Source organism: Ammospiza nelsoni, chromosome 6, assembly GCF_027579445.1.
Source record: "Ammospiza nelsoni isolate bAmmNel1 chromosome 6, bAmmNel1.pri, whole genome shotgun sequence".
NCBI classification, from domain to species: Eukaryota; Metazoa; Chordata; class Aves; order Passeriformes; family Passerellidae; genus Ammospiza; species Ammospiza nelsoni.
In genome coordinates, this window is record NC_080638.1 from 2,184,202 (window position 1) to 2,211,994 (window position 27,793).

At 39.8% G+C, this 27,793-nt stretch overlaps 1 protein-coding gene across 3 annotated transcripts in view; it reads left to right on the plus strand.

Annotated features, from left to right (window-relative positions):
• Window positions 1-8,994: 8,994 nt before the first annotated feature.
• METTL15 (methyltransferase 15, mitochondrial 12S rRNA N4-cytidine) overlaps window positions 8,995-27,793 on the plus strand; it is an 84,635-nt gene continuing 65,836 nt past the window's right edge. The window contains exons 1-3 of one of the 3 annotated variants that reach the window (XM_059474540.1): window positions 9,030-9,074; window positions 9,548-9,653; window positions 10,479-10,758. In XM_059474540.1, coding sequence (XP_059330523.1) covers window positions 10,495-10,758 — 264 coding nt within the window. In that variant the 5' untranslated portion in view covers window positions 9,030-9,074; window positions 9,548-9,653; window positions 10,479-10,494. Of the gene's footprint in view, window positions 9,075-9,547; window positions 9,654-10,478; window positions 10,759-25,095; window positions 25,137-27,793 lie in introns of those variants that run through there. The other 2 variants (XM_059474541.1, XR_009418619.1) reach the window with 2 other exon arrangements.

The window sequence follows — 27,793 nt, forward strand, 5'->3', positions numbered from 1 at the left end:
AAGGACCACTGTGGTGCAGTGTATGTACTATAAATCCATTTAACATATGGTGTAAATGTGCACGTTTCTTCTAGTCTTCTTTTTGAAGAACGTTCTTCTTCTGTTTGAAAAATATTCTTCTTCAAAAATATTCTTCCTCTATTCTTCTTGTTGAAGAATAGTCTTCTCCTACTCTTCTTTTTGAAGAATATTCTTATGCTGTTCTTCTTTTTGAAAAATATTCTTCCTCTGTTCTTCTTGTTGAATATTCTTATTCTGTTCTTTTTGAAGAATATTCTTCTTTTGTTCCTTTTGAAGAATATTCTTCTTCTCTTCTTCTTTTTGAAGAATATTCTTCCTCTTTTGTTCTTTTTGAAGAATATTCTGCTTCTTTTCTTTTTGAAGAATATTCTTCTCTTCTTCTTGTTGAAGAATATTCTACTCTTCTTATTGAAGAATATTCTTCTTCTACTCTTCTTGTTGAAGAATATTTCTTCCTCTATTCTTCTTTTTGAGAAATAATCTTCTGTTCTTTTTAAAGAATGTTCTTCCTCTCTTCTTTTTGAAGAATATTCTACTTTTGTTCTTCTTTTTGAAGAATTTTCTTCTTCTACTCTTCTTTTTGAAAAACATTCTTCTTCTCCTGCTGAGGTACTGAAATCCAGCTGCAGAGGCCTGTAGGTAATCCAGCAAGAGACTGACTGTCAAATCCAGATTTAGGAGTCCTGGTTTTACCAGCTACAAAAGTTACAGAAAGAACTCTCAGGAGTATTATAAGAAAGTAAAAATTCTCAAAAATAGATAAAAAAATACTAAGTATGGATCTGACATGTGTTTATGCTTAAGGAAATGAAGAATTGATAGAATTGATTAAAAAAAAAAACCAGAACTCACAGTTTTGAAAGACACTAAGAAATTTCCCTGAGTTGCTTAAAAACTGCTCATAAAGCACCAGTCCCTGCTAAGTCCCCATCACACACAATGGATAAAACCAGATATACAATATTTTCCATGTTTTTTGTGTTCTTCACCTGCTATTTTTCATTTTACTCTCTCCTCCCTGAGCCGCACAACAGCAAGCCAAGACCTTCTGAGCACCCTTGACTCGATCTCTCTTCTCAGAAAAGTGTGATTCAGCAGCAGAAAATGTTACAGGTAAGTATTTTTATTTTATTTCCCTTTCTTAGAAATGTCAGCTGCAGCCAACTCGAATGCATTGTCTTTATTCTAGAAAAGACACAACCAATTCCTATGGATTTGACCTGAATGTTTTCATTTATAGAAGGATACCTGTCTAGTATTATTTTATTTGTAGCAGTGTTTGTTCTTGAATTCTTCTCAGAAAAAAATCGCCAAATGCAGCAAATGTTCTTTCTTGTGTTCAGTAAGAAAAAAATCTGTCCTATTAGTGATAAAAAAAAAGAGATTTGTGTGCACAAACCAAAACTGATCCAAATATTGTCACTTGAGTGTTGCAGTTCGTCTCTTCCAACAAAAGATGGCACTGCTCAATTTTCTTCAAAACTAATCTCCATTCATTGAAATTAAATGCTCCTAAAAAAGTTCCCTTGTCTTTGTCTAGAATCTGCACACTTAGATCAGTATTTGTCATTACCAACCAAGTAATAATTTGGCCTCAGATATTGCTAAAAATATCTATGTTTCCACAAAAAGTCCCAAATGGAAAAAACCGAAGTGCCAATAATTCACCAATTACTCTTGCCACTTGTTGAGGTTCAATTTGAAGCCAATAATTATTTTATGGATGCAGTTTTTCTACAAATAAGAAATGAAAGGAAAATAGTTTCCAAGATTGTCTCAGATCTATTTTTTTTTTTTCTAGGCAACACACATTAACCATTTAGATATTAATTTAAATGCCTTTTGGTGAAGGGATATCTTTTCCTCAGAAGTTTCTGCTTACATTATGGCTGTAACAAAAAGCAGAGATTTTACTTCAAATTTGAACTTCTCCAATGCCTTGTGTAAAATTAGACAGCTCTATACTTCAGAGCTTTGCTAGATTTAGGTATAGCAAGGATCCAATGATTATCATAAATTAAAAATTAGGGAGGCAATAAGAAGACTATGGAATTTATTATAATATTATTTAGTATTTATAAGAACACATGAAATTTTTTTAGTGTAAAAGACAGGATAGTCCCCACAGACAAATTTGCAACAGGTCTGTCATATCTGTTAACATGACTAAAAGGTAAAAAACAAAAGCCAAACCCAAAACGTTACTGTAATAATAATATACAAATGTCAGAAAGTAATTTAATTAATTCAGAGAATAAAACTTGAAATACCTCAGCATAATGTAAAAATACACAAAATCATGGATTTTTTTTCCCTTGTGTTATTTTAATGCAATCTGAAGTGTCAGATATACAAAGATAAATTTCCCACAGTACCCAGAGTGCTCTGTATTAAATGGCACCAAAGAGGTTCTGAAGGTTTTGGATAAAGGGTAAAATATACTTCATGACTTTGTTTTGGTTTTAGTCAGTTGTGGGGAAATTTCTGTGTTTCAGGAGTGGCATTTCACATAGTTTTTTCCATTTTCTTTTTGGGTTTATTTCCTAAAAATACTGTGATGCTGTACTTTGAGTAACACTCTGCATGCTCTTTTTCAATCCTTTCCATGCTTCCCTCAAGGGGGAACAAAAAACCAAAGATTCCCTCAAAAATGAGGATTTATTATTATTATTATTATTATTATTATTATTATTATTACTACTACTAGTACTATTATTACCTTTTAGAAATAAAATTACTAAGGGAGAGATGCTGTATTTCCTAAGAAGCTTCTTCAACATGACAAAATGTTTTTGCTTTTTTTTTTTTAGAAAGAAAGGGTCAGATGTTGTTCCAACCACAAGAAATTATTCAGAGCACAGAAAACCCCCCAAAAATAAATGCCCCCCAGTTCTGGTGGGCATCCCTTTGAATGGGATCAGCAACAATAGCTGGGAAACTTAAATTTAAAAACAAAAAAAAAAGAAACATCACCAAATTGTAATCTGTAATTCAAACAAGATTGTGGAAATTTATGATAATGGCTTCATAGCAATTCAAACAACGAAACAATTCAATTTCAGAAGGGCAACAATGAATTTTTTATTGGCAGAGGAGTCCCGAGTTCTTGTATGTAGCTCACTAGGTCAGTCTTAGCAGCAAATAGGACAATGATGCATTGATAAAAACTCATCATTATCCTCATTGGGTGGAAAGAAAATGGTGTTTTTACAGGTCTAGGCCCATTTTCACAGCAAGAAATCACCTTACCTCATTAAAAATACATTAGCACTTTGTTTATCTGCTCAGGAAGAAGGGCTTTAATGAGATTCATCTTAAATTACTGTTTTGAGAGAAACAGCACATTAGATAGTACACACATATTTCAGCATATATGCAGTAAATAAAAAAACCCCTTCAACCAAAGGGGAAAAAACCACATAATACACTAAAAATTAAGAGGCAGAAATCACTACCTTGGGGCTTTTATTCCCCATTGTACATGTAGAATTTGTTCTAATATGCCACTCTTGGAGCTGGGAGTTTCCCCACATACACACACTTCAATAAATTTGGCTTTTTTTGCCCCACATCTCTTGTTTGCACAGTGAATTCCACAATAACTCTGTGCCAGCCCTGTCTCTGAGCTCTTTGCCCTTCCTGTGCTCTGCCTGCATCACTGCAGGGCTCTCTCTCTTCAAACACTCACGTCATGGCTGTGTTTATTAGAGCTGGAAATGAAAAGTGTAACTTCTCCCAAGGGATGCTGCAAGAAAAAGTCATCCCAAGGAATTGGACTTTTTGCTCATGGAGAACTGTGCTGACTCCTGTCACAGCCCCAGCTGCCAAGAAGTGACCAAGCAGGGGCTCAACTCAGAAATTCCTACAGCTTTATCACATCTGGGTTACTGAAAACATTCAATCTACTGCTGATGAGCTTTTGGAAGGAAAACCAAAGTGATCTAAAGTAACAGGAGAGCATGAGGAAGAGATGGAATGTGATGGTCAAGGATGCAAAGCTTTAACAGAAGGTCAGTCCTGTGTTGAGTGTGGATGGTAATAAACTGAATTGCAAACTTTGCCACAGTGGCTTAAAAATGCATCTGGTTCTTTCTAGGAGGGATGTGATTCGCCTGGCGTGCTGCTCTTTCATGGCTCTGCATCAGCAAGTGAAATTCAGCAATTTTATGAGGTGGCTGGCTTGCAGATGTTTTCTCAAAACTTAGGTTCTTTCACAAGGGGCATCACAGCAATATGCAGTTAAAGAAGTCAAAATTTCAAGTAAGTCATCTTTTTTTTAACAAGCTAATTTAGATGTACTAAAAATAAAAAACAACAGTTAAATTTTCATTCATAAAGCAAACATTTTAAAAACAATGTGGAGACCATGAAGGTATTCCAGGCAAAGGTTGTTTTAATGTTATATATTCCAGAAAAATAACAAATTGTGGAAATCTTTGAGACCACCTTAATTTCAAAATATCCCATCATCAATGAAGCTACCTCACCATATACCTAAATATATCATTCTGTGTTCCTTGGGATGTCAGCCAGATCCATATGGTGAGAGGCAAAGCACAATAAAATGTAATAGAAAGCAGATTGGAGTATGGTATGTGTAGTATAGTATGTATAGTATGATGTTTGCAGCCAAATTCCCGAGCAAACCTGGGATCTCTTACCTTCAGCTTCAGTCCTGTGCTGTGGGGCTGTCTGCAGACCCTAGTGTAGGTAATTAGGGATGTTGAATAAGTGGTAGAAACTCTCATTTGGGCAGTTTGATTGCTGCTGTTTGTCACGAGATTCACGACTCTGCTCAGCAGAAATTACAGACTGAACACAAGCTGTACCTTCCACGATGCCAAAATAGCATCAGAATAGGAAAAAAAAAGGAATCATTCTTAAGAAACACTGAGCACAGTGTTCTTCCAATAAACCCTTCTGCTCTGAGAAAGATCATGGCAAATATTAGTTAAATTATCAGAGGAAAAGTCATTTTAATTCCTATCCCATCTACTGCTGTTCCTTAAGTTCAGGAGCAGTGCCTCTTTATGCTTGGCTTGCAGAAAGCTCCTCCTCTTCCTTGCTCCATATGTTTTGGCCTGAATACAGTAGTTTTTTGTTTTATCAGGAAAGCTCTTGGCACACTCTGCCCTGCCCCTGATGCTTCCTGATAAATTTCTGTTTGTTTTCCTCTGCCCTGTTTCCCAGCCCTGTTAAATTCCAGCTTGACACACATCATCCAGGTGTTTAGGGCAAATTTGGTAAAGGCCTTAGCTGTCTAGGATAGAAATGAGAATTGAGATGCCTGCATCTAAACCCATTGCCTATGTGCTTTTTCCAGTTCTCTTTCTGGGTTTATTTTCTAAAAATACTTTGCTGTGCTTTGAGAAACACTCTTTTCCAATCCTTTCCATGCTTCCTTCAAAAACAAGGATTCTATTATTATTATTTTATTATTACTGTTTGGAAATAAAATTGCTAAGCGAGAGATTCTCTACTTCCAAAGAAGCTTCTTCAACATGAAAAATTATTCTTTTTTTTACAAAGAGTCATGAGGCTCCTCACAAGGTTCAAAGATGACAAAATGCCCACTGCCTCCCAGCAAATCTGGAAGGAAACCACCTTGGGCTGTACTGTATCTTGCAGTTTGTGCAGGCATTCTGCAACACAGAGTCACTGCAGAAAACAGTAAGGATCAGAAATCCAAGACTTGCAGGAGCATGTCCCAGCCCCTGGCCACAGAAATAGTTAAATAAGTGAGTGAAATCCATTCCCACTCTCTGCCATGTGCAAACTGTTGGCACTTGACTGCACCTGGATCTGTAGGGTTTGGACCATGCTTGTGAAAAAGTCAATAATAATAATAATAATAATGATAAAGAGACCATAATTCAATAATAATATTCAGAGACCATAAGTAAGAATGGGGGAAAAAAAGTAATTTGATTTGCCCAATATGAGATGTTCTCTGTTCTGAAAGACGATTTGACTTGTAGAATAGGAAGAATATAGTAGGAATTCTCTCTTCCTACTAGAAACAATATAAAGGAATATAGAAAATTCCTGAAGCAAAATCTGTTCATCATCCTTTCAACTTCTATAATGAAAACAAAATTTATCTGGGCTGCTAAAAATCAAAGTCAACACTGTTTAGTTTCTAACTCATTGGTATCATATAAAAGCTTTTTATCACTAGGAGCTTCCTGAGCACTTAAAACTGTTCACTTTTAGAGAACAGAATGTTCTTTCAAGTTCAGGTTCATTTAATGGAGCTAGGAGTTGATAATACCATTTTTTTTGCTTCATTTTAAAACATGGTAACACTCTGGGAACACACAAACCAGAAATATTGATAGTATAATGCTAGTAAATAGTATGAAAAAATAAAAATAGTCTTCTTCCATACTTTCTGATATTTTTATTAGAAAAACTGATAATATAAATAAATAAATTAAATATATATATAACAATATATAATTATATAATATATAATAATATATAAAAATAAGTAATATCAAAAAGTACAGTATTTAGATTGCAATATGCAAAAATAAATCCAATTTCTAGTGCTCACTTGCAACAGGCAATTAGGAGTCAGTCTCTATTTCCATTAAATGCAAGTTTCATGTGGTCAATTCATGACTTTTTCTTGTAAAATAAGGCAGCTCTAAGAGTTTGGAAGCCTCAACAAATTATGTGATTCTGATTTCTACGCAGTTAAAGAGAATTGTAACTTTAATTTTTAAATTTTCTAAAGATTTAGATCATTATCCTTAAAAAGTTATAAGGTGATGAAATACTGTAACTTTAAAATACTTTAAAATCTGTCTGCATTTATTTAGTTCTGTGTTATGGCTTCTCTTACATTCCTAAATGTAGAGTGCTGGCTTCTATCACCTGAATAGAAAAACAAACTTTTTCCTCTGGAAAAGAGGAAGATGGGTGGATGGATGGATGAGATATATACATGAAAGGCCTTGAAAGTATGCAGAAGACACCAAGTTCACATGTTGGGGTTTCACAAAATTGTTCCTGTAGTTTTGAAGACATTTGAAGGCAGGCTGTGACTTTCAGGCTGTGGGAATGTAAAGAATTCATAGTAAAGCAAAGAAATAGCAAATATTCCATTTGTTATTCCTACTTTGACAGTACTGTTTCCTCTATGGGGAACCCATTATAGCTATAAAACTGGCTCTTTCCTAGTTAAAAAAGAAAGATTTTACTTTTCCAGTATAGCCTTAGAATGAACTGCATGTCGTGTAGATAGTCCCCTACACAACCTGCATTTTTGGAGCATTTTAGGAGGAAGGAATTGCATGGTCCTTTCAGGTCCTCATGTGTAAGGGTGCAATCCTGTTGAAGCTGTGCCTGTGGGTGACTTCCTCCTCCTCCTTAGGATCAAAGACCAGCACGTGCTGGTCGATGACACGGACCACCCTGCTGAAGCTGCCCTGCTTTTCCTTCTGGCTCTCCGGGCGCACTCGCACCACCACTTTGACATGGCTGCACACATCTTCTTCCTTGGCAGGAGCCATCCCGGCTGCCCCCAGCTCCGCTCCCAGCGCTCTTTCAGGTCCAGCAGCCGAATCCTTTCTGCGGCAGACAAGAGAGGTTTTATTTGCAATAGGAGCCTTTCACTCCTCCCAGCAGTTCCCCCGTTTGCTCGGGCCCCTGTGCCGGGCCCAAGGGCCGCCCCAAGGAGACTTTGGGAACTCCGCGATGCACCGAAAGGTGCCTGAACTCAGCGCAGCTTCCAGAAAGGAACCAACCAGCACCGCCCCAGGGAATTCTCGAGTTTATTTCAGAATGTAAACTACCAACTGGCCTACAGGCTTCCCTTCATACAGACCAAGCTTTCAGAGGAGACACCGCATTTCTGCGGACCAAGGCGAGCAGTCTTTTTGTCCTTCAGCACAAAGAGGAGCTGCCCGTGTCGCCCTCCCCGGACTGAGCCAGGCACGTCGCGCGTACATTTCAAGAGAGTTAAAGCGGGATTTGCGTTACCGTGCCCCGCAGGGGATGCAGTAACCGGCCCCAAAGCGGAATTCCCTTCAAACAGCCCATTGCTGCTGTTGGCAGCGCGCTGCCGGCTCACCCCTGGCAGGGACACGAGCAGGGCTGCCAGCGCCGCCGCTGCCGCTCCAGGGCCGGCTCGCCTCCCTCAGCCGAGCCCCTCCCGGCTCTCCCGGCCCCTCTCGGGTGTCAGCCCCCGGCCGTGCCCTCACAGTCCCGGTCTCTCCCCGTCACTCGTCTCGGTCCCTGTTCCGCACCAACCTCCATCCACCGGACGCGCAATTCAAACACGGACATGCCGCGCTCCTCGCCTCCTCATTGGCTGTGCGCCGTGACGTCAGCAGAGCGCCGGCGCCGGCGGTGAGTGCGTGGGGCCGGGCGCGTAGCGGCGTGCGCGGGGTCTGAGGGGCGCGGGCGGCGGCGGCGGGGCCCGCGGGGAGGGCAGGGGAGCGCTGAGGGAAGGGAGGCCGGGAGGGAAGGGAGCACGGAGGGACTGAGGGCGGCCGTGAGGGAAGGGCGGCGCTCCCGGGGCTGCCGGGGAAGGGGCGCCTGTGGCTCCGCGTGTCCGGCTCCAGCCCCCCGGGCTCTCCTCGCGGCGCTGCTCCGGCCGCCTCCGATCCAAAGCGCTTCGGGCTGGGGTTTCTGTCCCGCCGCCTTTGGTTCTGCTCCAGCGCCGGCCCGAGGTGGCGGCCTGCAGCCGTGCCCCTCAGGCTGCCCCTGGGGGCGTGCGCTGTGTGAAATGAAATAAAACACGAACTGTGCTCTCGCCGTGAGGAGGAGATGCCCGGGGTGCAGGAGGAGGGGGCTCTCTGTGGGCAGCGTCCCTCGCGTTCCCCCAGGGCAGGGCAGGGCAGGGATGGGGGCACGGCCGGGGCTCAGCCGCTCCTCGCCCTCAGCAGAACGGCCGGGAAGGAAGGGCAAGGGACGGGAGGCACAAACTCAGCGGTGCCATGGAGAGAATTCAGCAGGAGAGTCAGAAGCTGTGCAGACAAGCAGGGCAGAGCAAGGAAAGCCTTCCCGTGGGCTCAGCCATCTCCGGAGAGCAGGGCCCATCTCAGGTGATAATTAATGGTCACCATGGTTGGGAACACCGGTGCCACCACCCCGATCCTGCTCTGCGCCTGTAAGAGCCTGAATGAGAGATGTGGGACTGCAGGGGCTCTCCAAAATGCAGTTCATTCCACCCAAGAGGCTACAGCAGTCCAGGGTGGTGGGTGACAGAGCTGTGCCCACAGCTGTCAGCTCCAGCTGCAGGCAGGCCTGAGACCCTTTGGTTTTGGTTACACTGCATTATAGACTTTTCTTAAGTTACAATGCATTATATACTTTAGGTTACAATGCATTACACACTTTTCTTTAGGTTACAATGCATTATATCCTTTTCTTTGCTGAGCATCTTCATACAGTAGAACCAATCTATACCTTAACTATTATCTATAACCTATCATAACTACTGTAATTTCCATATTCATGTTACTATTCTCCAATCACTAAAAGTACATTACAGTTTAAGCTAGAAATTGTTTTTCAGTTTTCTTGCAGTGGAAAATTCTGAGACATTTGTTCTACTTGCACCATCAGCAGGCTTGTTTGCCTGTGCTGTCTTTCTGCTTGGTAAAAACATCTTCTTGTTTGAGGTGGGTTCATCCTTTTCTCTAAGCCATAAAAACCCCTTCTAACTAACACACCCTCGGCCTCCTTTGTTATCCAGTAAGATTGGCTCAGCAATTCCTTTCTTCTATATCAAAACTTGCTTCCATCTCTATCCCTTCATCAGACTCTACATTTAAAAATCTTTCTGCTAAGCACACATATCTGTGAGACTTTCTTGTCAAACTTTCATCCTTCCCAACATGCCCCTTTCTGTCTGGAGCACGGTGTCCTTTGCTCTGGGGAATCCCTTCAGTCCCCCGGGTCGCTGCCCCAGCTGTGTCTCCTCGCTGCTGTGCCCAGCAGGAACCCAAAGCAGCCCCAGCTCAGCCCCTGGGGAGGGAATGAACTGCAGCCCAGCCAGAGCCAGCAGAGCACACCGTGGTAATGCCCATGTTTTCTGCACGTTTTCTGTAGGCACACCGGGGAGTGTTGCAAAGCACACATCTGTGTGTCTGCTCAAAGTTAGCCGTGTGCACTTTCAAATTTAAGGTGGGGGAATTACTGCCCTGTTAAAGACTAAATGATCAGCAGAGTAACTTTCTCAGCATATCCTTATGCAGGCAAAGTATTGGTAGCCTCTGGCAAGGGCAATTCAACAAAAGTAAAATCTGATGGTGAAAAGAATCTGCTCACTGCTTGAACATGATTGATTTGTGGATAATCTAAGTTCTGAGAACATTTTGCTGATGTGACATAATTATAAAGCTGCCCAACTTGGAATGTGTATAGCTTTGCCTATAGCATTTCCTCTATGTTATTTAAACAAATATTTGTTTGAAAGTAATTCCCAACATCTACTGCTCTTCTAGGCTGATCAACTCCAAAATGGTACCTCAAAATCTGTGCCAACTTTGCAAATGTTTGTTTCTGAGTAAGTTGAAACTGAACTCAGTAAATGTGGCTGGTTTGGCCAGAAGGATCCATTCTTCATCACAAAAGCTTTCTGACTCTGAGTCACAGGAACAAACTGTCCAGAAATGTGAATCTGAAGAGCTGCCTCAAAATACAGAGAACAGTGATTCTGGAAGATTGCACGTACCAGTGATGCTGGAGGAGGTTGTTAATTGTTTATCCCCTCAGCCTGGTCAGGTGAGTTAAATGATTAATTGACATCTCTGATCCATTAACTGTGCAGCAGAAAAATTCGTGGAGTGTGGACTTTTGTTTAGAGGAATAAAGGGATGTTCCTAAACAATCAGCTGTATCTTTCAAAGGTTCTTAATTGTTTTGAAGTTCACATTGAAACTCTGTATTCAAACTAATAAAATTCTGGTGTCTGTGTGCCTGAATCCCCAGGTAGGTGGTGTTTATTAAATCTGTCATATTTGACTCTTCTGTTGCTTTTGTGCTTGTCTTTCTGAGTTGCACTTGTGTGTTCTTAAGGTTATGTAAATGACTCAGAGGAGAGTTCTCATGTGTGGTTATCTCATCAGTTTTTGAAGAGCCCTCTTCCTCCTGGATAAGAGGTTGTAAGTATGTAAGTTTTAAAAATTGTTTAGCCTCATTGGCATGAAGAACCTGTTTCAAGCCTTCTGGTTTGGGTGGTACTGTGAGTGCTTTGCTTTTGGTATGTGGGGTAGTAAATGGTAACACCTGAAAAAAATTGGAAAAAAAAAATTATAGCCAGGGAAATATTTTTGTCTGGGTGGTCTTAGTATTGATGTGAAAGGATTTCTTGAATAATGTAAATTCTTAAATAACATTTACATTTCAGGTACTTTGATCTGTGATTTTAGTGCTTATCTTAGCTTCATAGAACCTTACTAGTTTAGGGTTATCAATGTTTACTAGAGGAACAAACTGTCCAGAAATGTGAAACTGAAGAGCTGCCTCAAGTTTACTGCCTTCACAGTTATCAGTTTTGCTACAAAGAGTGGAACAATAGGCACAGAAGTAGAAAGGTCCAAGTGTGATATTTTTATTTGGGAACAGCACGGTCCAACAGTGGCAAAGTGATACAGCAAGTTTGAGGTGGATTCAGTGATCAAAAATTTGGAGTCAAATCTTGTTGTATTGCCTTGTGTATCAATTTTAAGTCTTTGAAGAAGCACTGAAAATGCAAATAGTGTTGATACCCATTAGCATGCAAATTGCTCTAATTGCATGTGTTCTGCTGTTGAAGACACCTAAATTAGAGAAATATGTGAGGAACTTGGAGTTCAGATTTCATTGTGATGTCAGAACTGTGATGACATTTTCACACATTAAATGAACACATAAACTGTGATACACTGTGTGAAATATTTTTTCCAGTTGTGTAAATTTTGACTTTGATAAGAAGAGCCTGATGAAGTCAGTATCCATTAGACTCTCTTTGCTGATGTGGAAAATCTTATTTGGCAACAGAACTTGTAACAGAAACTCTCCAAGGTTATGAACTGTGGAGAGTAACTATTACTGCCCGTCAAGACTTTTTCTAATTTAAATATTTATGGTTGTAAAATAGCTTATTATGGGGTGGGATTTTTTTCAGGTCTGTGTGTACAGGTTTTTCAGATTCCTAAACTGGCAGTGAACTACTTATGACTGCTATAAGAGAGCCCAAGTGTGTTTACCTCAAACACAAGCATTTGTAATGCTGCCAACCTGTTCAGCAGGACTGCAACTGCAAACTGTTCTGCACTTCTGGTTTTCTTTTTCTGCATGTATTCACAGCACTGTCTGAAGCCTTGAAAAATAAGCAGTGTGAAAAAGGATGCAGTGTGTCAGCCGAGTTTTGCTAGTGTCACCAAAAGTCTGAACACAGGTTGAGACAGTTCCTCACTAACCCTAGTGCTGGTAATCAGTTTGTGCTAACATGCATGTCAACTGGGAGGGTCACAGAAATTTATATTTTTAAGGTTATAGTCATGACAGGAAGTCTATGAACACTTTGTTTTGTGGGCAGGAAAGGCAGTGCTCTGATCTGGAATTCAGTTTTTCTGCTTTATTCTCTCCTCACACATAAAGATTTCCTTTGCTCAGCTTTAATAGAGTTATATTCTTTGTTATAAAATAGCTGATTTGGGCCTCTGGTTCTTGTGTCTTAAGACAAGGAGGTACCAATATAAAAAAATCTAATTAGAAAGATGATGTTCTCTCTATAGTTATGGTCACTGAATGGGATTTTCATTTAACTTCCAGAGGTTCTTAAGAAAGGAAATGTTACTTAAGTGTGAGTCACCACTGAGATAAAGATGTTAGTGCCCTCCCACTGAATATTCTTGTTGACTGTCTCCTTTGGGGAATCTGTGTGTCAGGAGTTGGAGCAATAATACTTCCATTTATCTTTGAATTTTCATTTATTGCCTTGTTCCACCAAGTCCCTGTAGTAGTCCTGTCTTTGAGGCAAGGACTACCAATTAGATTTCACCAATCCACCTCAGTGCTCAATGAAAAGTCTGTTGCACTCAGTCCACACATAAGTGATTTCCTCTTTAAGTTTACTGTATTGATTACACTACATTTCCGTCTTCTCAGTCCATGGGTGTTGTTTGCAAGTACCTGACCAGTGGTTTTGCAGTAGTCTGGACAATTCTCTGTTCTCTTAAAGAACCAAACCTATTTTGAATCAATGTTTGGACATCCAGAAGCATGTTTCCCCAGTTTTCAACCTGCTTTTTCCTATTTTTTTCCTTTGCAATACTCATGTTTATTTTAACTAGAGATGTGGATCTTTTCCACATACTGTGGCTATAATGTTAAGTAAAATAACTTCAATAGTAATGAGTTCTAATATGAATGCCAGAGGACGAAACTCTGAAATTGTAACTGTTCTTATGAGAATCTTCAAGGTTTTTGAGTTGCAAAGCTCTAGGAAATTATATTGCTCCAGCACCAACAAATACTTCTATATATAAACTTTAAACTCCAACTAGAAGAGAAGCAAATATTATACCTTATTCAGATTATATGGGGAAGCCTGTAACCTGATGACATCTATGGTTTTATGTGATTGATTTTATCCATGGTTGAGTATGATCTAGAAGAGACTATAATGGAGATACTATAAGCTCTGCTAGTATGATTTGCTTTATGATAGTTCTAGAAGCTGGGCTTTTTTTAGTATCTGTAAATGAAATGGTAGGTGGTCAAACTTGAGGTGAGAAATAATGAATGAGACCTTTCCATTTCCTCCAGTGTTTGAGTGGTTAAGCCATTAATAGTAGATGATTACTTCATGATGTTAATTTGTATTAAAAAAACAAGAAGGCAGATAATTTTCCACAAAGAGATCTCATCTGACATCATCTTGAGTTAGCCAGGACTTACTGGGGTATTTCCCTTTTGATTCTCCATGATGTTATTCAGATTATTTTTGCTACTTGGCATTCATTGAAGGAGGTATCCTCTTTGTCTTGGAAATCATGTGTTGGTCCCTGTGTTATTATTTTATTTTCTTGGAAATCATGTGTGTGTCCCTGTGTTATTATTTCTTTGTCTTGGAAGTCATGTGTTGGTTCCCTGTGTTGGTTCCCTGTGTTAGTATTTCTCTTTCTTGGAAATCACGTGTTGGTCCCCGTGTTGTTATTTTATTTTGGAAATCACGTGTTGGTCCCCGTGTTATTATTTCTTTGTCTTGGAAATCATGTGTTGGTTTCCAGAAAGAGACAAGTATTTCCTGAGAACATGCAGCTTTGCCATGAGCTCTCCTTTCCCTCTTTCAGGTACATACTGCTTTGTTTTCAGGATAGTTACTATTTTCATACATCCAAACATCAAATTATTCTCTTTTCAGAAGGAGTCTGAGCATGGACTTGTAAAATAACAGGAAAAGACACTGCTGCCAGCCAGACGTTGTTTTGTTGTGAGTGAGGTCCTGCTGGAGCTCTGGGGTTCAGGTTTGAAGGCAGCTTTGCACATCCTGGAGGTTCTGTTGCTGCTCTTGGGTTTTGATCTGGAGCATGGTTGTTTCCTTCCTTTTCTGCAGAGCTAATCAGGCAATAGAACACACCTGAAGGAAGCTGAGGGACACTGCTGCTGGGAGAAAGCAGAGTCACTTCTGGAATTGTTCTCTTACTTTCTGTGTATTGTCCATACATCAGTATTCCCTCTGCCTTGTACCAAGTGGAAGTGGGAGGCAGAACTAACCTTTCTCTGTGCAGCACCCTGCAGAGGGGACTTCTGTTCTGTGGCAAAGCTTTCCAAGTGTTGTGCTGTATAAATAGTTACAAGGTGGTGCTGGTGACCAGGCTTCTCACGGCACCTCCCAAGCCATCTGCAAGTCACTTCTAACTGGAGTGAGCCATTTATGCTAGAGGTGCTCAAAACTGAACTTTTCTGCTGGGTGCCCAAAGTAAAGAGGAATTGAAAAGGGATCTGGAAAAATTAATTCTGACTTCTCAAGTTGTTTGAGTGCTTGGTGAAGTGCAGCCAAAATACCAAGTTTGGAAGGGAATATTAGTTGCATCATGAGGTAAATTATTAAATACTTGTTTTGGAAAACAAGTATTTAATACTTTACAGACACGTGGATGTAGTAAAAATTTTTATTGTTTTAGCCTGTTTTTCACTGGACTTGTAAAATGAATAAGGTGACATAAAGCAGCCAAATTGCATAATGTTCTTTATTGTAGAAACCACTATTTTTTATGGGAAGCATGCTGAAAATATCTTTCCATACACAAATTTTTTTGGCTAATTTTTCTCTGTCAGCAGCACAGTGAGCCTTGTAGTGATTGTTGTAAAAAAGGAAGTAAGAGAAACTTGCGAGTCAATAAATTAACATAGAGTAATTCTGAAAATACTCTGGGAATTCCAGAACACACTTTTTTCCTGCAGTGCTTGGGTGTTGCTGGGGCATATTGAGAGTTGTTTCAGTTGATCATGTAGTTCCTGTGTATTTTTTCTGTCACTCTTACCTTGCCTGATGTCCTGGCTGCACACACTGTAAATTTACAGAAGTGGCTAGCCAGGCTTCAGGTCACAGCCGTGTGTGGAAGTGTGTAATAAAATGTCCGTGCAATAGAATGTGTATCTATGCAAAATATCTTTATTTTTGGATGTGTCTACTTAGAAGAAAGTTAAATGGATTCTCATCAGATAGCACTGTTTAAAATACTTGGCTAAAATCATACTTCAAGAGGGATGATTTTAGTGAAGTTAGCATTTGAAGTTAGTGCATGAAATTGGAAAACATTCTCAAAATAGTTTTGACTAAGATGTGCAAGAGATAGTGCTTCAGGTATTTATTATTATTTTAAATACTGATATTGTCTGTTTTTGCAATGGTAGTGTATGCATGCAGATTTGGAAAAGCAGACCCCATTTGCTTACGTTCCTTGACTTTGAACCAATTGCTCTCTGCTGTGACACGCAGGCAAAACAAAATGTGCTGAGGGAGAAGGAGTGCTATTGGACAGTGTAATGGCAACAAATGTCATGTGTGTTTTACAGTATCTGCACCTGTGTGAGCGCCATCCCAGCATGAGAGAGGACAGAAGGGGACTGGGAAGAGAACAGGACAGGAGGTGACACTCAGGAACAGCTTGCCAGTTGAGGAGGCAGAGGAGGTCTCGCTCCTCAACTGCTTGTTTTACTGACTTCCCTAGTGGGCCCTCCAGAAGTACAGGCATTTAAATTCCATATTGGCAGGTGACTGAAAACGTGTGTGATTTATCTGAGAGCACTGCATGACTGCTCTCTGTGTTGAAGCTGGTACTGCTGAGTGATGAGACTGTGGTACCAGGAAATTAAACATGTCCGTGGGTTTGGAGCTGACTGATGGCAGGATACGAATGAGGCATGCTGAAGAAGTCCCTTCAGGTTTTACTTTTTTTATCCTTCCAGAATTAGGTCTTCAGAGAGGAAGTAACTAGAATACTTGGATGAGAGGAAGAGTAAGTTGATGGCTACAGCTGCAGAGAAAAGAATGTTCAGGTTGTAGTTCTTGCACATCTGCCTGACCTCCTCATCTCCCCAGCCGCATCCCGGCTCTCTGGAGGCATACCCAAATGTCACCAGCAGCCACAAGCACAAGACCTCACCAGCTTGCTTCTGCATCTTTCTCTGTGGCAGTAGAGGAAGGAAGGACAGCCTGCAGCTGCTCTATCCAGAGAGACCAGCAAGGGAGCAGGGGCTGCCTGCTGCAAACAGCTCTGCAGATGTGCACATCTGCTTTGGTGGTGGTGCTGGGTTCGTTTGCTGTTCCTGCTCTACACATAACAAATGACAGCCCTTCAGGAGGCTGTTTAAGATGCTGTGTTATAATAAAGCAAGATTCAGTGCTTTGGGGTGACTCAGCTTGCAGTGACGCTGTGTATGCTCTCCTTGGCTGTTGTGACAGCATTAGTCTTTGCACCTCTTGGGGAAAACTAATAAAATTCACCAGAAAGTAATCTAAGCCCTTTAAATTTTAACTTGAGTGAGCCTGTGTTCTCAGAAAGGGTGATAATTAATATATGTAGCTACTCATTTCCTCCTCATCTAGTACTGTGTGTCTTTAGTCAGCCTTTTGGCTAAGCTTTCTTATTAAATATTTGAATTTGAGTTTGCAAACAGAAATGCAGACTTTTTTTCTATCACACAGAATATTACCAGCGATTGAAGATCAGAGGTGGAGCATGGGAGGTATCTGCAGGTTTTGTTTTCATATTTTGTGTTTTATACTGTTGGGAGTAGTTTTGCACAGAATTAACCTGGGTAAAGAGATGATTAAGAGGTTAAGCTACTAAATTTGTTGTTTAAACAGGTATCTGAAGGTGCATATACACATGTGATCTGATTTTTTTTAAATATTTTTTCTTTTTCCCAGACTTCCTGAGCATGTTATCTTCATTCCAGTGATGTTTGCTGATGCTCAGCATCTTGGGAAAATACTTTTCTAATAACTGTTTTAATAAATGACAAATTCATCTGTGTTAATAATGTCCCTGAAATAAATGAATATTGTTTCAGGCTGACTCTGTATTAAAATGGTATTATTTAATGTCAAATTGCTGTAGGAACTTGGCAGCCAAGGCTTACCAAAACCACATCCATGGCATTTTTGGGGTTGGCTCGCCATTAATGATAAAGAATTAGATTTTTACTTGAGCCTTTGTAAAATTTTCATTACATCTTCAATATCTCCTCGGTTATAATTGAGGAAAGAAGTTTCTTCTGAGTTTAGGCAGAGGAAGTCAGCTTTTTCTTTTTAAGTCTGATGATTATCTAAAGTCATTCAGACACTGAAATTTTAATTTCCTATGGAAATGTTAATAATGGTGTGTTTGAGTCATAACGTCATTAAATCTAATTCCAGACAACATTACTCTTAGGAAAATGAGTGAAGTAAATAATGCATAGTGAGGCAAGGTCTGCCAGTGCTGTCTAAAAGCAGGTGGCAGAGGCAGGTGGTGGTTTTTGTTTGCTTCTCTTACCTCTTGTGCAAGGGGGAAGTGCAAAACAAAACAGAGGTAAAATGCCTTTTTCTGTGTTTTCATACAAAACCTGTTCACTTTTGTTCAGGTGTTGTCTCATATTTAGCTGTTATCAGAAAGTGGAACCCTTGTGAAGAAAATACATTGGAAATGATTTTGAGGCATTAAGTGGGTATGATTGATGGGTGCTGCAAAATGTGTCCATAGGAATCTTTTTTTTCTCTGTGTGAAATGATGAAGAGATGGTTGATGGTGCAAGTCTCTGAAATTCTTGGATATGCCTACTTAGTGATGTTACAGATATTTCAGCTGCACACTAATATAATCTAGCAGCATCCTCTGTTGATGTACCAATGGGATGAATGGGGAAAATGGGAACTGATGCTTGCATTACATTGAATTGCTGATACTGGAAAATCATTTTATATTGTACTTAATATGTGATCTGAGGAGGCTGTTTGCCTGCAAAATGCCAACTGTTCATTTATATTCTCTTTGTGATGTAAGTTGTTAGACTTGGTGTGTAAACAACTTTTTTATCATTTCATAGTCTGTCAAAAATTACTTGTGGAGAAAAATTAGTCCGGTTATGTTTTACCTATCAGGCCTTATTTTTTGAAAATACAAGTGATAACTTTTTACATAGGTGAAAGACATGAACTGTATAGAACTGATAGGAGACACCTTTTGCTTGCAACCAAAATTCTTCTTTGCTATGTACTTAATTTGATAATTTCCTTTTCATAGGTGCTAGAAAAAAACAGGTTTTTTGGTGTAATTTATTACCATTAGCAAAAACGTAGAACTGTAAATTTTTGCTTTTTTGGTCAACTTTATTTTCTGGCAGGCCATGTCATCCTGCAAAATGCCTTTTATTCCCTTTATAATATTTTCACTGACAAGTTCAGCTCTTGGATACTTGAGCAAGCTTTGGATGGGAATTATGCCTGTAAAGGTCAGTAGCTGCTGATAATTTTCATGGTGGTGTTATCTAAAGCACCTTATTGGTTCTGGGTCTAGAGATTTGTATAAAGCTTGTTTACCTTGTATAGGTTTAAAACATTTTCCAGTTTACTGCAGGGAAACCTGTAGTGAGGCTTTGCTCTACAGGGAAACCTCAACCACTTCTTGCTGCAGATGTTTTTATTTTCCAGAAGTTCCTTTTTTGCTCCTTTTTATTGTTAAGGAATTTTATTGCAGCAAGGCAGTGTGCTGTTACTGATTGACGTTGAGATGACATCAGAACGTCACCTCTCATTTTTAGAGTTCTTACAGAAGTAACAGAATGCAAATGGAAATTACAGCTGCTCAAGATGGGAGCATAGCACAGCAAGGTGTCTGTGGACAGTGTGTGATTCACTGGATTTGTAATATTATTTTCCCTTCTGATTTTGAGCGGGTGATTAAAAATCAAAGTGCTCCAGTTGAAAAACAGCTATGTCTGATTTACTTCACAGAACTTACTTGCAAAATATTTTGAATTCTCCTAAGAGAAAGCGAAGGTTATTAGCATGCTGAAGCCCAAATATTGCTTTACTAAATTTGAATAAAACAGTATGAAAATGCAAGAATAACTTGGTCTCATTGACCTCTCATTTTCTTAGTTCTGCGATAGTTTTTCTTTTTTGCATGTGAATAGCAGCAAGGTATGTTTTAATAATGTTTTCTTCTGAGACTTTGAGTGTGTGTAGTGTCTTAGATCATTTGGAAAAACAGTACAACTCTTCCAGCATTTCTCTAAAAGTACATTTCTCTACTAACAAATCTTTGTTGCTCTCTCACAAGTAATTTATGTATCATGTCTCACAATGCCAATGGTTTTTAACAATCTGCTTTATTTCATGTAATTTTAAAAACCCTGCCTGTTGTCAGACATATAAAACAAGTATACAGTTTTAATTCTTGTATATTTAATGGAAATTGAAGACACATTCTCGGGTTGTTATGCAAAAATTAAAATAGAAACTTTTCTCTACATGGTCAGTCTGCGCATGCATTGGGGAGGACATAGTGGTAGGAGCAATAAATAATTTTGAGATAAATTGGGAGGACACGGAATACTTACCCATTTTAAGTCACATCTTGAGTCAACCAAAGAAACAGTGCTTAGGATGGAGAAACGTAATGGAAATTTGTAGACACATGATTTGGCCAGGGATGGGCAGGCTTTGAGTTGTTAGATTTAGCCTGCAGTCCTTGTTCAATGGCTGTGAGGAGCTGCAGGTATTTCAGCTTACACAGGCCCTGTTCATTCAGCAGGGTTGACTGGCAGAGCACAAGGGGAGGAAGCTCCAAGGAAACTCCGTTTTCTACAATGGGGACTGAAATGCTCAGAAGGAGAGGACCTCCAATTGCTAAATCTTCTAATTGTGAGTTTGGGCGTGAGCATACATAGTGTGTATTTTGTTTGTATATATTGTTTGACTTCTCCCTTTTTTTGAAGAAGAATTTTTTACGTGGGTAATGGTTGAGCAGGATTGAATGCTGACCTCTGCTGGCATTGAATTTATAAGCAAACTGTAATCTAGGGACACTTTTAAAAAAAAGAAAATGACCTTGGAAATGATCAGGAGTAAAACCTGCTGGCCTTTGTGCAGCGGCCCAGACAAAAGAGTGGTTCTGTCCTTTGAGACTCTCCTGCCACTGGCCTGTTCAGGTAGGTAGAGCCAAACAAAATATTTTGTTCATGGACACGTCTTATATGCTGTTTACTGTTCAAATTCTACTTTGAATTTAGACTTCTGTTTCTTAAACTATATCCCTACAACCTTCGAATCATCCACAGATTATCTTTATAGATGAATTAATTCAATTTCATTACACAGAATTTATGTTTACAGCTCTCTTATAAAGTAGCACAGTTGTATTGCTTCCACTTAGCAGAATTTAGAGGCAGCAATGCTGAAAGTGTGCTTTGGGTGCCTGAGCAGACATGCCTCTTTGCCTGGTTTTTCCAAGAGGTGGTCAGCATTTTGGTGGAGAGCTTTGCTGCACATTGGAGGGACATCCACCTGCAGCTGGTGAGGTCACAGCGTGCCTGGGAAGCAGATCCAGAGTTTGTTCGTCTTACAGACAGAAAAAGGAGGAGCAGCACGACCTACCTGCTTGGTGTGGTGACCTCCTGAGTGTCACAGGGGCTGTGTGGCCAAAGTTCCAGTGTCCCTCTGTCAGCTGGCTGCGTTTCTCAGTTACTGGCCTGGATGTTGCCATTTCCAGTGTTACTTTGGGAAAGAAAGCTGGAATGGAGGTGATGCATTGTTCCTGAGGGTTTGCTGGAGGAGCCAAGCTGAGCACAAAGGCAGTGGAGTGATGCCACTGAAGGGGACAGGTCCAGGGTCTCCAGGGTCCCTGCTCTCCCCTGTGTCACCACCTCCTTTCTGGGGTTTTGTGTTGCTGAAATGGCTCCTGAGGTATTAGAAAGTCTTTTTCCCAGCCCCGCGACTGAAGAAGAAGTTGAGATTCCTCAGCTCTGCTTTTCAAGGTTGTTTATTTTCTCTTTTCTGTTACATTCTTTCTCTGACCCACTGAGGTCTGCCCAGCAGGTTGGTTTGTGGCACAGTCCCTGCCCTTGGGGTGGTGTTGGCTTTTTATACTAAGAACTGCATGTACTTTATTTACAATAATTTTCCAGTACCTATCACCTATGTTAGACAGTCTGTCTCTACTCTAAACCAATCCAAAAGTGCCACCACCACAGCAGAAGATGGAGGACAAGAAGGAGAAAGACAGGACATGCCCAGATTCCTCCATCTTGCCTCTTGAACCCCCATTCTAAAACCCCAAAATTCTACTTTTCCACCCTGTGACAAATTGACTATCATTCTATTCAAACCCTTGTGGCCTGTAACTCGTCACACAAGGTTGGTAATTGTTTCCATGGGCTAAAATCAAAGGCACAGGTGTTTGTGACTCTGTGCCAAGGTCTCTGAGCCCCCTGCCAGGGTCCTCCTGGGCAACCAGAGGAATGTCCTGGGTCCCAACACTCCCTGAGCTCCTGTCCCTCCCTGTCCTCTGCACATCAGTTGAACACACTCCCATGCCAGAAAAAAAATGCAGCTTTTTCTCTGTCTCTCTTTTTTTGGGCCATGTTGCTGAGTTTAATTGGCTTGTGAAAGTACACAGTAAACACCTGTGCTGAGAGAAATTAACTGCAAAAGGGAAAACACACAGGAGAAAATAATGCCTAATTACTCCTACGCCTACCACTTCCCATCTTGTGCGACTTGGTAGTCCAACTGATCGGTGTAGTTCCAATCTTAGGTAAGTTGTCCCTCTTTGTCTTTGCTGTGAGAAGGTGACATGTGCCTATTCTGAGTTACAGATTTTTCACCTGCTAAAACCTCATGTTAAATACTGGGATTTGTAGGTTCTAGTGTAGTTCTGGAGGAAACGTGCTTTAATTTAAAAATATTTCTTAATTGCAATATTCATGCTCATTTTAACCCTCAAGAGCCTTACCTCTTCCTCCAATTCCTTCCAGGCCTAAAATAAAACTCTCAAGTTCTTGGATCAGATGAGAATAATTAACACATCCTTTTCCAGGATCCTGCACTTGCAGCTTTGGCATCAGAGCCTGGCACAGAAGTTTTACTTGGAAATCTTAACAAGTTTTTGGAGGTCTGTGTGAATATCAATAGAAGAATTTTTCACCTAGGATTATCTTCCTGTTTTCACTGCCAAACTTGAAAATCCCAATACTGTTTAGTGCAATGGTAGAATTGTTCAAATTCAAAAATCTAACCACAGGGTTGTTTTTCTTCCCCAAAACAAGGAGATGGCTGAAGACATTTTTTGTCACTCTTTGCCACCCCCTTCCATCAGCTTCCAACTTCTAACACAGAAAATATTTCAGCCTTCAACTGTTCAAATCAGCCAGGACTCTTAAGTGACAGAAAACAGGATTTTTGATGGTGGATATTTTTATTAATAGTAAATAATGCTACTTGAGCATCTTAAAAAAAAAAAAAACCAAACCAGATTTAGAATGTGCTTCTTCAGCCTCAAACTGTACAAAGCATTATTTGTACTTTGATTTTTTGAGATGTTGATCTGAAATGGAGTTAAAACAGTGCTCCTGAAAGTCTCCCTTTCAAAAAGCCTACTTGAGCACTTGTGTCATTATCTGCTTTTGGTCATCTAAATTTAAAACAAGACTTTTGCTAAGAAGGTCAGTGTAAGTACTTTCCTTTTGATCTTGCATCCTTGTGGGTGCCCGGGTAGTTGTGTAGGAAAGTTTTCCTGAATGAGTCAGTGCACTGAGTCATAGCATGAAGCCTGTAGTGCTGCAGACTAACTAATTGGTAACAGTCTCAAATGTAATTAAAGCACAGTTGTCAGCTCTGGGTTACTGACTGCCATCCCACTGAAGTATTTTGGTTTTAGCAACTTGGATTAATTGTTCTTTGCTGTTAAAGTTTGTGTGGTGTAAGATGTTTCTGTTGAATAGCCCTGTTGTTGCCATTATCTTTTACTATCCTCTCTGATTTTTATAGTATTCAGTTTGGATTTTTTTCTCTGTTAGGTCACATATTCAGTAATTATGCTTTTTACCATGCCTGTGCACTTACAGATGTTTAGAATCCTTTGAGGACCTTTTAGACTTTAAGTCATTAAGAACTGTCCTATTAGTACTGATTGATGTTTCTTCACTATTCCTAAACTCTTTAAAGCATCATTCAAGGCCTTTTAAAACTCAAACTTAAAAAATAAATATATTTTTTGTGTTGTCTTGCCAATTACGTTTTCAGTGTTGGTAATTTTCACGTTTGGTGTTCATCTTGTGTTGTGCCCTGGTTTATAATAATAAATGGGGTTTTTTTGTCCATGTGTGAGCCCACCATCCCCAGGTAATGAGCAGTGTTTTCCAGTAGCATTTGAGCCTTTCTTTCTCCTGTTCTTCAGTTCCTTTGTGTGTGTGTGGTTTTTACCACCATGCAGCTTGAGGCAAAGGGCTGGATGGGGCACATGGGACAACAGGACATGTCTTGAAGCTGTTTCGTTAAGGAAAATAAAACTACCTTAAAGCATTGGGAGGAAAGCAAGGTTTGATTTTATATATATATATATATATATATATATATATATATATATTTATTTTTTTTTTATTTTTATTTTTTTTTTTTTTTTTTGTTTGGTCATTTGCATTATTAGAGAAAACAAACCTTGCAGGCTTTGTGCAAGACTCCTGCTTGTCCCCACTGAGAGCAGAGGAGTGAGAACATGAATGGCTGGTTGCAGCTGAGTTTCTTATTTCTAGAAGCTATTGAGACAATAATTTTGATCTGTAAGAAAGGCTGTACGACTTCCATATGTGATGAATGCTGAAGCTGGGATGGTGAACAAAGGCCTCTCTAGAGATTGGAGGGAGGTGGAAGATTCTTTGATGATAAATTCTTTTTCCCTTGAACAGTTTTTCTTCTCACTGCAGCTCTTTAGATGGAAGGACACTGCTGAGTCACAGGAACATCAGTGCCACAGCACTGGTTCACATCAGGAGTGCACCTGGCCAAGTGTCCAGTTCCTGGCACTCCAAAATTCCATTGCTGCAGCTGCTGATGGAAGCCTGAGAAAAGGGGAAGGGAGAGAATGATTATTTTCTATTCCTGGTGCTACCTTCACCTGACAACAGTCATGGAAGGACTCCCTTGCAGGGGGAAGGCTGGGGGTTGTACTTGTGTAATATCATTTGTGGGCACAGAGTTTGTGATGATTGGGCGTGGGGCTGAGTACATAAAAAGCAAGTATTTGAAGTATTTTAATTATTTAAATTTCTTTTAATGCTTTAATAGATTGCAGGTCTCCACAGTGTGGGTTTGGTGTTGGTTAATTACTAGTGCACTCACTAGAATGAAGTTGTAGGAATTGAGTTTGTGGTGGTTGGGAGTGGGGCTGTGGCTGATCCCCAGTGTCTCCAGCTGTGCAGGACAGGTGAATGCTGTTGAAGGTGAGGAGCCATGGGGTGCCCAGGGGTGCTGAGCAATCACACAGGGAGCAGAGGGCACGCAGGGGCAGGGCATCAACAGGAGGGCATAAAAGGCTGGGCTGAAGAACCAAGCGCAGCCACTTGCAGCCTCCTGAAGAGGTGAGGTGTTACTCTGCATGGACTGACCCTTGCAGCCTCCTGAAAAGGTAAGGTGTTTATTTTTATGAGTTGAAGCTTTCTGAAGTTTTCTGGTGTGCATTGTGGCCCTCTTGACTGTGACATGTGCTGGGACAGTCACTGGCACTGTGGTTTTTTTCTACTTCCATCTCTCTACAGAGTGTGTTACGTACTGGACTTCTCTCCACATTATTCATGGTTTCAATATTTGCATGAAAGGCACTTTTTTATTTGTTCTAACTTGATGCTTGATAATATCATCAAGTTCCCTGAGCTCTTTTATTTTGAGATAAGTGAATCATACCATCTGCTGCAGCTGTATAAAAACAATTTTAATAGTCCTCAACAGAAAACTGCTGGAGCCTTTGGATGTTTTATTGGAGAAGAGAGATGTGTCCTAAGGGAATTCTTTTCCACATTTCCTACTTTCTTGTCCTCATCTAAGCCTGGTTTTATATAAAGCAGCAGTGATGGAAGGTGTTCTGCTCTCTCCTGAAATGATCAGTTGGCTCTGAAATTTGTTCTTTGAATGTGATCTTATTGTTTTTCTGGACTGGAGATTTCCCTCATACCAACCTTCTCCTAGGAGTGTGAGCTTTACTGGTGCAGTTCTTTTTCAGCCTCCCTCCTTTCTAAATTATTTCCTTCTTCCTGCATTTTTCCTTTGTTATCTTTATCTTGGTTTTATCTGGTTTTGCTCCTTTTCTAACAGGTTTTTATGTTTCCCTAATTTAGTTTTATTCTCTGTTAAAGTGTTTAGTATTTTGATTTTGCATGTTAGCTACATTTTAAAAACTAAATTTTTGAGTAGTTTTAGGGCTGTAACTCTGTCATGTAGGTATTAGTTCTATTTCATCAGTTGTGAAGAAGCTTAGATGTTTTGAATATGGTCACCAAAATCATATTTGTCTGAGAGACTAGCAATAGAATTAATTCTTGAAGAGTAAAATGCAGCATATTTCAAAGCATCTTTTTCAATTTGAAAGACAGCAGTAAAGATTTAAAGCAAAGCATTCACCTGAGAAGAATAAAGCTCTACTTGGAAGTGTTCTGTTTCTAGGTAAAATCAGATAAGTTTAGCTGAAATGGAAGAGTTTGGTTTTTTTTTTTTTTTTTTTTCTTGCTCTGTGTAGGAGATTTAAGAGAAGATTGCTGTGGTGGAAAGTTGTAGCTTGGATTTTGAATTTAATAATTTGGGAACTGTTGCATTGTGGTTCGTACAGTAGTACAAGCTACAGCAGTACTTTTGGTGATAAAGTTGATTAATGTGTAAAATATTACTCATGTAATCCTGGTAATAGAGTTAAAAGTGGTGATAATAATCTATTTGTTCTCATCCCATTTCTCACACACCATTAGCACATATATTTTTTGGGTTTTAGCACTTCAAAATTCTTTGGATTAGGCAGAATTTGCTTGGCAGAATCAGTCTGCTGTAAGCTGGAGTACTGGAGATAAAGAAACAAGATTCCTCACCTGTTAATGGGATTTTTGTATCTCAGTACAAAAGTCTGGAAAATCTCACCAGTAGTGGGGTTGTCATTTGCTTTAGGTGGAGTAACTTTTCAGGAGTGTTTATGTACACTAATTAACAAACAATGTTCTTTGAATTGTGTGGGACAATGCTTTCTTCATAACACCACCAAATTAATGCTGATGATGTACTTAGTAGAACACTTGAGTGTTCAGAGGTTGTGTTCTGTGTACAGGGACACATTGCATGTCACAGCCAGTGGTTTTGCCTTGCTGTGGTCAATGGATTGCTTTTACAAATTTACAAATGTTGCACAAAATTTCTAGTGGGTTACTTTGTTCTTCCGGGCAGGAAGGGAAAAAATTTAAATCACTAAGTGGCATCAGCAGCACCAGTCTTGGAAGTATTTGTTAGTCTTTTATCTGCTGGTGGAGAGAATAATTAGAGACTCAAGACTTCATTTCAGCAAAGGTTATAAAAAATTCTGTCTTGTTGACCTGGCTCTGAGTGGGCACGAATAAGTGCTCAGAACCTGGCATTTGGAAAATCCAGAAAATAAATTTTAACACCTACTAGGGCATGAAACAATTAAGGTACCAGCTTTAGAATAGTTTCAAATACTGTAATAGTTAAAATAATTTATCAAGCAGTCCATTAAGTACACTTGGAAACGTATTCTCAGTCCTATGTTTTTTATGGTTCTGTAAAGCATTTTCCTATACAGTTTAGGAATGTCATTATTTTTGCTCAGCAAGTCAGGTTGCTAGTTTTCTGTTTGAGTAGTATATTAAAATATATCCATGCTGAAAGCCAAAGAGTGGAATTCAAGGGCCAAGTTATCAAAAACAACAACGACATTGAAAGAAAAACAAGAAAAGCAATAATGGTGCTGGGTTTTGCATTAAGGCATTAAACCTTTCCATACAGAGATTTTTAGGGTGATGACATGTATTTAGAGTAGACATGACTATTCTTGAGTGGTTCCACTCATGGAAGGGAGGTGGAAGACAACTCAGCTGGGTCAGCAGCACCTCTGGTGTGCCCTCATTTGTGTGGTGCTGGTATAGGCAGAGTGCCTGGGTACACCCACCTGCATGAGGATGTTGTGTGTTCAGAACAGAAGAGTGCTCCCATCTTAAAATAAGCTTAATAACATAAGAAATTATGTGAAGTTCAATAGGAAGAAAATGTATCCCACTAAGATAAACTCTT